The 12,767-nt window shown below is 49.7% G+C and overlaps 1 protein-coding gene across 1 annotated transcript in view; it reads left to right on the forward strand.

The window, feature by feature from the left end:
* Positions 1 to 12,767, forward strand: part of XYLT1 (xylosyltransferase 1) — a 284,392-nt gene that overhangs the window by 77,235 nt on the left and 194,390 nt on the right. Inside the window, exon 2 of the mRNA XM_045542679.1 lies at positions 10,820 to 10,861. Coding sequence (XP_045398635.1) covers positions 10,820 to 10,861 — 42 coding nt within the window. The remainder of the gene's footprint in view (positions 1 to 10,819; positions 10,862 to 12,767) is intronic.

Genomic DNA, 12,767 nt, shown 5'->3' on the forward strand with positions numbered 1-12,767 from the left:
CACAGGACTTAGCGCCGCGTTGTCTCTTGGGTGTTCATTATCAGCTTGCCTGGGGATCTCAGGCTCTTGCCTGACCTTGGCACGAGGTCTGGCAGATTTGGCTTTCTGGGTGTAGAATTGGTCGTTTGCAGAAACAAAGCCATTGAGACCGAGTAGAGGAGAGTCCTCTATTCACTGCTGAAAGGAGCTCATTGTACAAAATCGGTGTGCTTCGGACCCCCTTCCTCCGGCCTCCTCCTCTTCCCTTCCCCCCAGCTGGGGCTTTGTCAGTGGCTCTCAGGATGCCTGTCCCAGGCTGTGCTTTCTCCCCATCTTCCTGTCTCCGGGGCTTCCCCGAACAGCAGGAGAGCTGGGCTCGGAGCCCCTGCACACGTTTTTGGCTCCCTGGGCCAACTCTGTTGTCGTGGGGGATGAGAAGACTTCCTTCCAAGAGAGCTAGCAACAAACAGCTAGGCAGTGTGGGGACAGCTGCGCCAGGCGGCCGTGCAGGAAGCGAGAAAACACTGGGCGCCCAGAACCTCTTCCTGGTCTGCCTTCTGCCTGGCCCCCTCCCGCCTGGGCCTGCGGCCCCCGCACGGTCAAGGCCGTGGAGCTCAAGGTAGAGGCTCCGGAATGAATCACCTGCAATGCTCAACCTACTGGTGAATTACTAGGGTTTTTACCTTTTCTTCGGTGAAGTCGTGGGATCCTGAACTTTGCTTTCTTGGGGCTTGGGAGTGACAGGGGTGATGCTGAGGAAGCTGCTCACTGGGTCAAATGAGACCTTCCTTTGTAGGAGGAGCGATGGAGCGTCATGGCTAACAGATGGGGGGGGTCAGACACTTACCTGCTCCCAGGGCCCAGCCCAGGTGGGCAGGGCGGGGCTGTGGCAGACTGGAGGGGACGCACCCCCCTCAGCCCGCCTGTCCGCCCAGGGGGGCCAGATCTTCCGACATTTCAAGAAAAACCATAAATCAGGATATGGGGAAATCACCCCAATTTTTAAATGTCAGCAACTAATTAAAAAAAATGTATCATGCAGCATATAGGTCAGACCACGCCACATCCAAGCGTTTTGGTTACTGTTTTTCTTTTTTTTAACTTCTGTGATGATGTTAAGGTTAAACGGGCCCGGCTCTGCGGCTTTGGGGCAAGTCTTGTAACTCTCTGGGCCGCTGTTTCCTCCTCTGTAAATGAGGAACAGTACCACAGGGTATCCAAAATCTGGGCACAAGCACGTATGTGATGTCATCAAGAACTTCTCCCAATAGCAACAGCATAAAATAAAATCATTTACGTCTCCAGACTTTATCCTGGAGCAGCCACCTGGCCAAGGTGGAATGAGGGTTTATTGAAATAATGCCCATAAATTGCTAATTATGGTGCCTCATAGGGACTTAACGAATGATAGCTGCATGGTGGCCATTGTCATCAATGCCGTCATCTTCGTCATCACCGTCACTGTCACATAGGAGGAGGCTGGGAGGCAGGTTGCAGACAGAGGCTCCCCTCTGCTGACACTTTCTTTCACCCCGACCCTCAATGCAGGAAGCCCATCTGTCCCCTGCAGCCTCACCTGCCAAATGGGTGTTCTCAGCATCTCCCTTGCAGCCTGGGAAGGTGGCTGCCTGTCCCAGGGCACAGCCTGGAGCTGCAAAGCTCCCCACTGCCCACCTCCTGGGACTGTTTTTTCCCCCTGGTTTGGGTCGGCAGGTCTGTGTGTGGCCTCTTGGAAACATTCCAGACATGAAGCACTGCTGAATCACAGTTTTCCCAGAGCCTGGGATACGGTATCTTTTGAACACAAGATGTCCCGGCCAGGGGCTCTTGTGAAAGAGCTAAAGAGGAGGAAATGAAGAAAAGCGGGGGAGGGGTGAGCATAGAAATTTATTTTGGCAAAATAGGATGAACTCAGGGCTCGGTGTCAAGAAACTTGGATTCTAGACAGAGTTTTGATACACACAGTGTGTGGCCTTAGGAAGTGCACTTCCCTGGGTCTCGTCTGCCCCACCGTAAAGCGATGGGTTTGATTCAGGTCGGGGATGGAAATTAGTTTCATCTCATAGGGAAACTGGCATCTATTGGTAATACCAGCTCAGAGGGCCATGTTGAGAATTTGAGGCCAGGTGATTGCTTAGTAATACTCACCTTGGCCACCTTCTAGGAGAGTAGCTGCACACCTGGTCTACATCTCTAAGTCCCTTTCTTGCACTTACAACCTTGGGTTCTGGAGCTCCAATCTGCACTATTTCCCTGTGGGACAGAGAATTCACCCATCAGTCCAGAAGCTGTATAGTGTCTTTGGAACCCCGCACAGTGTCTGCAGGCCGCTTGGCAGTATTGCTTCCCGCTGGGCCTCCTGCCATCTTGGTGACCACAGCAAGTGGGTGCAAAATTGATAGGTGCCGCAGCCCGTGCCTGGGCAAAGTAATTATTGGGCTGAGCGGGAGATGTGGCTGGTATCCCCAGCTCCAGGAAGACGTGGGTCCAAACAGAGCCCGTGTGGCCACCTTTGGAAGGGCTTGTGGCCCTGGAGGGATCTAGCCAGCGCCTCTTTGCTGGGCTGTGTTGGGTGGAGGCTGCATGGCTCAATTCTTTGTTGCCACGTGGCAGGGCTCGTTTATGGCCTGAAATGCCTCTGAGCTGTGAAAAGCAAAACATCATAAAAGGATGGCAGTTGTCCTCTGAGGGGAACTGACATGTGTGGCTCGCCCACTCTATGCCAGGACTGAGCCAGGGTCTGGTATGACATCTCAGTCAGTCTTAACAATGACTGTGTGAGATGATTGTTATGACTGCCATGATCATTATTAACGCTGTAACAAGTTAAGTAGTCAGTATGAAGACCCACAGCAAGGAAATGGGAAGATCAGGTATTAGGAGTATCTGATGATGCAGTTCCTTGTTCCATGTGGTTCTCAGGTGCCAGCTGCTCACAGGAGCATGAACTGCAGTTTAGTGATTCCAGTTCTGGATGTGGCTGTACCACGGCGAAATGGTGTGGCTTAGTGGTCCAGAAGTGTAGCCTCGGTAGCTAGGCTGCCCTGGACCGAATCCTGGTTTCACCACTTACTACTGAATGACTTCCAGCAACTTAATTCCTCTGAGCTTCACTTGCACCATCTGTAAAATGGGACTGTCAGTGCCTACCTCCTAGCATTGTTGTAAGGTTTAAATGAGATAGGACTTAGAATCCACTTAGAGTGATGTCATGCACTCAATACGAGAACAGTGTTAGCTACTATTTTGATTGTGGTCACACCATCTTTGTGACCTTAGGCAAGTTGCATTAATATAGTGGTGACAGATTTTGTTGATTGCAGTGGCCAGGCCACAGCCACTTGGTCCAGTCCTGAGCTTTGTTTTCTTGCAGTGGTACACATATGACATTGCTAAATCTTCCATTCTTTAAAGAAGTGAGAAATCTGAATTTGCACGTGAAATATCCTTGTTTTAAAATATGAGTAATGATTTCAACTATTAATGCTGCAGGTTCCTCCCCAAAAAAAACCCAGCTTGAAACATCCAGAGGCCACCAGTTGGCCATTCCTAGCTTAACACTTCATAGCTCAAGCCCCTAATCTTTCAGGCAGGTTTATTCCAAACCTTGTAGTTCCGAGGATTGTAGTTCTGTGTACTATTTAAAGAATTACGAGACCTCTTGAGGTGCACACAGAACAAAGCTATATACAACAGTTTAGATTTTGGTAACCATTTGTGTTCAAAGACACACACACTCTGAGTTTCCATGAGTTTGTGGTTTCTTGGATCTTCCAAGGCTACGAGTGATTAACTGCCAACTCCAAGGGTTTGAGCTTCATTTTGAAGCTCTGCTGCTTATTTCTGGGGTCTGGGTTAAAAATATGGAAGGAATGAAAGATAGCAGAGAGACTTGTAAATTTTTAAAACTTTTAATAAGAGGGAGAGAAAAATCCACCCAGTTTCAAGGGGTTAAACATATCTGCCAACATTTCTCTAAAGCATCGAGAATCCTTGCACCCTCTCTGGGGGGGGTTCTGTTTTCTCCCCTGAGCGCTGTTTGCAGGTGAGTTAGCATTTTCCAACAAGGTGAGTTCTGTGTGATTCTGGCCGGGGCTCACATTACAAATGCAGCCTTTCTTAGAGAACAAGGAGACTTCTGTGTCATTGGCATCCGTCCCTCATCGCCCAGTGCCGCCTGCCATGCACGTGCTCTGCCTTCATCTCAGAAGCCACCAGCACGTGAGACAAGCTCACTGTGAGATCCCACGGGGACATCTAAAGAGAAAGCCCCATTATGCAACACCTTGGTTGCTGCAGCTAGACCCTGAGGAGGAGTTGAGAAGGAGTCAGGCTTCCCTGGGGAGAATGCTGGAGAGTGGAGGGTGGTAGCCAGGTTTTTAGGGCAAGACAGATACTTTGCCATATAAGTAGGGAGAAAGGAACACCTTGCACCCCTCATGGGAATTTCTTGGGGGCACAGAGCGTGAAGACCACCCCTCTTAAGAGTTCCGTGCATGTTTCAGACACTTGGTGGCTGGCTGGATATCACAGGTGGGAGTCCCATTCGTTGTCACTTTGGATACTTTCAGTCTTGCATTACCCTGGAATAGTGTAGGTATCGTGTGGAGGTTCATGTACATAAGCATCCCCCAAGGGGATTTAATGAAAATGCAGCAGATCCTTTGGATTCTTGCCCAGAGATCTTGATTCAGTAAGTTCATACTTTGAAAAACACCAGAATATTGGTTAAGGGACTAGTTTTCTTGCAACTTAACAAACCTGTTTACTGGTCCAGGCTCTAGCCCTCATTAGCCCCGTGTTTTTGAGCAAATTATCCTCCGTGAGCATCAGTTATCTGATCTATAAGATGGGGAGCATGATACCTCCCTTGGCAGGGTTGCCAGCATTTCATATGCTTGGCACAAAGTGAGCATCCAGAACAAATTAGTGAAATTTGCTCAATTCACTGCTGTCACATGAGATGGGTTTAGCTGGTGTCTGCAGTAACTTTTGCAGTTTAGAAAAATTGTGATTTAGTAGGGTTGAGTGTAGAGGGGGATGTATCTTAGCCTTCGTGAGCCTGGAAGAAGAAAACAAAGGGAAGATTATTTTTGAGCTTGTCACCTAACCACGTATCAGACACTTTAAATACCTATTTTTATTTGATGTTCACAACAACCCGTGATGTTGGGAGTATCCCATTTTCAAGACAAGGAGGAGACCTTATATCTGGATTTGCCTGGGACAGTCTGGGTTTACACCTGGTAAGCTGGTGTGATTAATAGTCTTTGTCTGTCAGTTACTAAAAGGGTCCCAGACAATAAATTTCGTCCTCTGCTATCTTACGCTAGCTCTGTTGGAGAATGTGGTCCTTCCTATTTACATCATGTCAATGAGAAAAATAAAGCTCACAGAAGCTAAGGAATTTGCCCAAGGTCACAGGTGGTACCAGCTGGCTGTTAGGGGCTGAATTATGTCCCCACCCTAATCCCTGTGTTGAAGCCCTACTCCCTGTACACAGAATGTAAACTGTATTTGGAGATAGGGCCTTTCAGGAGATGGTTAAGTTAAAATGAGGCTATTAGGGTGGGCCCTAATCCAGTCTGATTGGTTTCCTTATAAGAAGAGGAAGTTTGGACACACAGTGTCCCCAGCGGTGCTCGTGCACGAAGGAAAGACCTCGTGAGGACACAGCGATAAGGTGGCCTCAGAAGAAACCAGACCTGCAGACACCTTGATCTTGGACTTCTAACTTCCCGGACTGTGAAAAAATAAATTTCTGTTGATGAAGCCACCTAGCATGTGTATTGTGACGGCAGCCTCAGCAAACTAATACAGTCGTCATGTGTGGTTTGAACCCAGGGCTGACCCCTAACCCGGCACTCTGCCATTGCCTGTCCTTCTGTGCCCTGCACCAGGCCCGAGGTACAAGTGACAGTGTCCGCTGAGGTCTCCGCCCTGGTGTGCAAACTTAGCTTCCACTCAGTGGTCTCTGGCGAGCCCGTTGCTCCAGCAGGCGAGAGTTGTCGGTGAGATTTTGTTCCTTTTGGTCTGGGATCCCATGAAGAGCTCGTTATGTTTCCCGAGGTGCCTGGTGATGTGATGATGACTAAGAGTGAGGTTGACGGTGGAAGATTCCCAGTTCTGGCCCCCATCCCAGGCTCCCAGGGAGCGAGTGCCGAGTCAGCCTCTCGAGTGTTCCCCGGGAGTGTCTGCGGCAGAGGGTGTCCTGTCTACCTGGTTGATTTGAGGGGCCTCCTGGGGACATCTGGCTCTGAAGGTATGAGTCACAGGACTGTCATCTCTACACCAAGGCCATTGCCTAACACCCGGGAGCAAGCGCTGTCTTACAGAAACCCTCAAAACAGAGGAAGAGAATGGCCCTTCCAGTGCAGAGGCTTAGCTCGGGGGCCAGAATCCGCCAGGAGAGCCAGATGTGTTTGATGCATGCATGGAATGATGATGAACCAGTTCCTCCCCCTCTCTCTACTTTCTTTATTGAAGTTTAATTGCTTGTTAAAATGAGGCCTTTGGCCTTGAGCCTGGCTTCCTGGACTTACAAGCAAGACTTGCGAGGTGTAGACAAGTTTGATTTCTCCAAGACCTGTAATCAGGCTTCTGCCTCTTACTTAAACAGTTAGCTTTGGGAATCACAGTGTACACAGAGCCACTTTAAACTCATTTCTGGTTCCCTCATAGTGCCCGCCAGGCACAGTGCTAGCTACTGAGTCAGAACTTAGTAAACATGTGTGGATTGATTTAGCTAACTCTACACGCTTTCCTGCCGTGGCAGAGTGGCTGCGTTTTGTTTTTAGTCATGACACGTGTGCTAATTTCTATCAACCATGTCCACTACCTTTAAAACAAAAAGGCAGATGCTAAGAAAGGATTACATATTTGTTCAGGGGCTACTGTTCTTCCCTTCGATAGACATTATCCAAATTGCAGGACTACTTTATCTAAGGCAGGACTGTGTTCTCCAGGAGAGCTCCTACAAAATTGTGGAATGTAGGTTTCTCAAGTGTAAGATGCTGGATCAAATGCAGGCTTTCAGCACCATCTGTGTGACCTTGGACAGGTCACTCCGTCTCTCTGGTCATCACTTTCTCCATCTCTATAATGGTAATAATCAGAGTATCTACCTCTTAGCGTTATTACAGCAGTAAATGAGCTGACATAGAAGTTAAACCCAGTGTCTGGAACATAGTAAGAACTTAGCAAATGCCAGTTATTAGAACTGTTCTAAACCTTGGTCAAGTACTGTGCCCACAGGATGAAGTTTAGAATAAACCAGAACAATGGAAACTGTCTGTATTTCAGGGCAAGAGGATTCAGAGTGATCATTTCCTTTAAAGTTGTTGTAATGGCATCTAAATAATAAATCCAGAAGGGCTGGTGCATTTGGCAGGGGCTGAAGGCTAACTCAGAGGAGGCACAAGACCCTGATGGTCAGGTATTTTCTTGCTTGAGGTAATGGTCCACTCTCACAGGGCCTGGCACGTGGTGGGCCCTCTATGATTGACAGCTTTTGGTTGTAGTTATTTCAGGTTCCTGGAATGTCTTTGCAGACTTAGGGAAAAAGAGTATGTATTGTTCAGGTTCCAAGACTGTTTGTGACAATACTTTTTGGTCTGTCAAGGTCAGTGTTTGGGAACTATATCAGTTATGGCCATAATAAGGCTATGGAACAGATGACCCCAAAACTCAACAGCGTGAAAAAACAAGCATATATTTTCTCTGTGCCGAAGGTTGGGTGGGGGTTGGCCGATCTAGGCTGGGCTTGGCTCCAGGCTGCAGGTTGGGTCCGGGTCTGTTCTGCGTGTCTCTCATCCTTCCTGGACCAGCAGACTACCTGGGGCATGTTCCTGTGGTGGCAAAAGCATAAGAGGTCAGGCTCAGTCACCCAAGCATATTTCAAGCTTCTGCTTCCATCACATCTGACCTCCCATTGGACAAAGCAAGTCAGACGCACAAGCCCAGGCTTAAGGGATGGACGGCACCGTGCAAAGAACTGCAAGGTCACGTGAGCAGAGGGTGTGGCCGCAGGGAGCTGAGAAGAACCGGGGCTACGCATTCAGTCTACCTGGTTCCTCATTTGACTTCCCCAACTTAGTCATTGCAATAGACGACACGAAAGGGCCTTCCTTGCCGTAGGCGTAGGCAGTTCTGTGGTTCCTGGCACCTGCATTAATTGCTGCGCTGTAGCATGTGAACACATTGCAAATCGCCCTCTGGTCTCTAGGAGCCTCTTCTCTGACGGACAGGAATTTACTCCACGGTAAACCAGAGAGTCCCAGTTTGGACAGACACGATGGATTAGGCAGACAGCATCATTGACCTGGTTCCACTTCGTTAGCCTTTCCAATTAAGGCGGATGTTGCTGCAAGTGAGACCTCACAGATATATAGTCATACCTGGAATCCTCTGGACTGAGCCTAGAGTCTTCCATTTCCAATGTGCGCAGAGGAGGGAGAGAAAAATTTCGTTGGCATGTGCATCCTAAGTGTTAATGATGTGGCCACTTGTGAGCACTTTATCTTCTTCCTGGCTATTTAATTAAGATGCTAAATAGATAGCATTTGTGCTTTTGTTTTCCAAGAAGCTTTTTAGTAAATCTTGAACCCCTGACTGTGCTCTGATAGGGTCTCTGATTTTGGAACACCGAATAGAGAGTTGATGCTTCAGTGTGTCTTTGAGGGATCTGGCTCTCGGTTTCATTGACACAGTGGGTGGGGATTTCCTGCAGCTTCCCAAGGAAGGTCTTTTCCAATGAAGTTGTTTTTAGGGGTTCGGGATGGCATTCTCCCCTCTTCACCCTCTAGACATTCTGAGCAATGAAGCGTAAGTCGCAGACAGTAGCCAAATGGGCTGTGAAGTACAGCTTAATTAATCTGGGCATGCACTCAACAGCCCAGCGCAGTGCTTTGCTAGAACTTGGCTTTGAGATTGAGGTGAATTTTGAGGCTGAGATACAGCTTCTGCTGGCTTTTTTTGTTGTTTGTTGGTTTGGTTTTTTTGAGATAGAGTCTCGCTCTGTTGTCCCAGTTAGAGTGCATCATCATAGCTCACTGCAACCTCAAGCAATGCTCCCACGTCGGCCTCCCAGAGTGCTAGGACTACAGGCATGAGCCACCATGCCAGGCCCTTATCTTGTAATCGGAATCGAGATGGTGAGATTCGAACAGACAGACAGACAGACAGTCACAGATTGCTGTGACGCAAACCACAGACGCCGGGCACTCTCTCTCCCTAGGCAGCATGTACCAGGTCTGACACACACGGCCAGCCACAGGCCAGGAGGATGGTCGTGTCTCCTACAGACAAAAATGGGCCCTGCCTGGTGGGTGCTTGCTTGACATAAGGAAACAGGAAGTATAGGGTCCACTCGTCCTGCGTACGAACGATAAAATAGCCTGCTCGCTTGATGAAAGTAGCTCCATGAATGTTGGGTTCTCACCGGTCATAGCTGCCACTCTGTCACCCTTGGGAAGGGGCTAGGAAGAGTTTGAGGAGCGAGCCCTGAAATATTTCCTTTACGATGAATCCGAGTTCCCTTATGGACCAAGGCTACACCGTGGAAAGAGTGGGAGAAAACGTTCCCCTTGGTATTTTCCTGGTTATGTGGAATATCCAGTATTGGGGGATTGTGAAAATGAGGGTGAGACGTTCTCTTGGCAACTTCCTATGAGCTACACCAGCGGGGAAGGGCTGGGAATGGGACTCCAAACTGGAATTGGGGGACAGTGAATTCCTCATCTGGAAAGGGCAGAATTGACCAGAGCCCTACATGTTCCAAGATCCTGCCTCTTCTGCTCCTCACAGTCAGGCATCGTTATAAAACAGTGATTGAGAAAGTGCGTGGCAGCTCACCTAGCTTAGGGGTTTAGAATTTTGCAATTTCCCTTCACTTCCTTCTTGTGCACGGTTTAGGCCCGTGGGCTGGTGCTAATTTGCATTGCTTCCTAGAAGCCCGTGTTGGAAAATCTGCTAAAATGGAGCATAGCTTCCAACTGGGTTTGTACTTCAGGGGCCCTCAAATCATACCCATTCTCTGTAAGAGGCAACTGAAGCTTGTTTTTTTTCCAGAATCATGAATTCTGAGATGGTTAAGTTCAGAGCAGACATGGTGTAGACAAAAATAGCCCTTATGTGCTGGGTTTCCTGTTTTCCTTGGAAACCGCTCACTGAACACCACCACCTCCTCCCGTCAGCCCCGTCCTCCTTCTGTACCCACCCTGTCTCTGCTCCGGCCCCAGGAGTTCATGCCTAATGAGCCGAGACAGCACCACCAACTTTCCCAGTCAATTGGCTTTTGTAGAGAGGGAATGAATGGGACGTTTCTCTGGCCTTCTCTAGCCTAAAAAGGATCTTCCCCAGCCCATTGGAATGTGCCCCTCATACCAGGAATTAAGCTCCTGTCTCATTCCTTCCCTCATTCTTTCCAAGATCAGACACAAACTGATGGCCTTGCCCCTAATCAGGACTTTATATTCTTTCAGGTTTATTTCTAATCCTCTTACGGGCCCAACTTCTCCTCCGTGCAGAGGATTTGGACACACTTTGTGATATTTGGCAAGGGGGTGCTTTGTTTCTTTTTATCTTCACACCTCCTTGTTTTGCAGGATCTCCAAGTGGGTGTCCCCTTAATGAAAAACTCGAGCCTCCTTCCTCCCTTGGGTGTGGGGGGACGGATTGGGGGGTGCAGATGGGGCCACGCTGTCCTGACATCTCTGTAGAATGGGGGAGACAGTGGGGCTGCCCTCCCCGTGGGGTTGATTGTGCACCGAGGAAGTCAAGCTGGGGTAGAAGGTTAACTTTTCCCCGTTCCTCATGTGTGTTTTCTCCTATCTTCCCACAGGACCCACACGCCCCGAGCCCACTGATCACGCTGGAGGCCCAGGTGAGTACCTCCCCAAGGTCTTTGTCGCTCATCTCTCTCTGCCTTGATGTTCCTGGACCAGCTCTCTCTCGAGGGGGCGTTTGTGCATCCTCTTGGCCCTGTGGCTCAGAAAGGCTGGACAGGCATGTAAGGCTGCCCTCCCGCCCTGTGTAGGGTAGTGGGGGTGTGTGTGCATACACGTGTTTCTGTACGCACATGTGTAATTGTGCAGGTGTGCACATTTGCACGTAGGTGTCTGAAGGCACCTCCTACCTGTGGCAAGAACCATAACCATTTGTTTGGAGTTTGCGTCTGTCCTTTGCTCCTGCTTGACCATCATGAGGAGGAGAACGTAGGGGAGGGAGGAGATGGAGGGGATCCGTGAAGTGGGAAGTTGTTCTTCCCTGTCCTTGCGTTTGGATGACTTTTCTCCTTGGCGGCTGGGGCAGCAGCACCCAGCTGCCCCAGAAGGAAGTTGCGTCCGTCTGTCTGCCTGCACGTTAGGCCGCTCTGAGGAACCTCTTCTGTACCCATCCTTCGCCAGAAGGAGAACTTACTAGACTTAGGAAGACCCACGGGCAAATGGTCTGTGTCCGGAACTCCGGAAGCCGGATCTCATCTCTTGGGGGTGGTGCAGCTGCACCGTGGATGGTTCTGTCCCTCGCTCCCCTGCGTCCCTCACCCTGGACCCCACCCAGTCAGCCCTCCACAACCTCGTGGGAAACAGCAATCACATGCCAGTGGTTTCGGCCAGCATGTGAGGGTGACAGCCCACCCCACCCCTGTTCAAGTCACATCCATTAGCCCAAGGGTCCGGGGCCTCGATCTGCAGCCAGCGATGGCACGAGGCGGACTTTCCACATTTGTGCCACGCCACTGGGGAAATGACTCAATTTGTCTGCAAACAATGCTCCATCAGTCTCATCTGGTTCTCATTCTTTGGGGAGCTGTAGGATATTGTTGCCCCGAGTTCTGATTTCCTGTGTTAAAGAGACATTGGAACCCAACCAAAGTGCAAAATTTTTTTTGTCCCTGTTGGCACAAGCTTGTGGCCAGATCTGACTCTGTGCTGGGCCTCAGCCCGTTGCGGGGTGAACAGTGGGATCCTGTTCAGCTGCCTGCAGGCAGGTCAGACGAGAGTGGCAGGGCATGGTTTCCTGGCAGAGAACAGTGCCCCAAATGTTCCGCATATGCCATGAGCAAGATGGCAGATGTGGCCGAGCTTGGAAGAACCAACTAGGCAGAGGTAAGGTGGCAGATGTGCTCTGGGGCCTAGGTCAGTGCCATTTCCTCCTTCAGTGCCCTTTGCTTTTAAGGACAGCGTTTCCTGCTCCATCCTCCAGCCCAGCTGCCACAGGTGGGCCCACCTGTGAGATTTCGCTGCAAGCTGTCTCCTTGTACCATGCATCAGCAACGTGGCTTGCCCGGGCCCAGCCTGTACAGGAGCACGGGCCACCCAGGGTCCCTCTCCTCCATGCATCCCTCTCTTTCTGGTATGAATTGCAGCGGTCCTCACCCATTGCTTGGTTAATCTGTCCCTGTGCAGCTGTTCTGAGTTGGGGGAGATGGATTGATTGGCTGCTGAGGCCGCCTCTAATGCTCTCTGCCATTAGCACAGCAGAGCTTTGCATCTGTCAGCATCAGCAGGCCTCTCTGCTTAACGGCCAGATTAATAGAATGAGGAAGGCGAGTAAGGTTTAAATCCCTGGTGTCAGCTTTCCCCGCAGCAGGCTGTCCCTGGGAATATACCAAGGAAGCCCTGGCTTGCAGTGGCGAACACCTCTCTGGACTCCAGATGGTGGTTACCCGGGAACCAGGTGACCTAGAAATGGAAATTTGAAAAAAAAAAAAAAAAACTGCAAGGAATTTGAAGTTTGAATTTGGTTAACAGCTTGGTGGCATTATTATTATCAGCCTTGCTAACATT

The sequence above is a fragment of the Lemur catta genome, chromosome 2 (genome assembly GCF_020740605.2).
Source record: "Lemur catta isolate mLemCat1 chromosome 2, mLemCat1.pri, whole genome shotgun sequence".
In the NCBI taxonomy this organism is placed as follows: Eukaryota; Metazoa; Chordata; class Mammalia; order Primates; family Lemuridae; genus Lemur; species Lemur catta.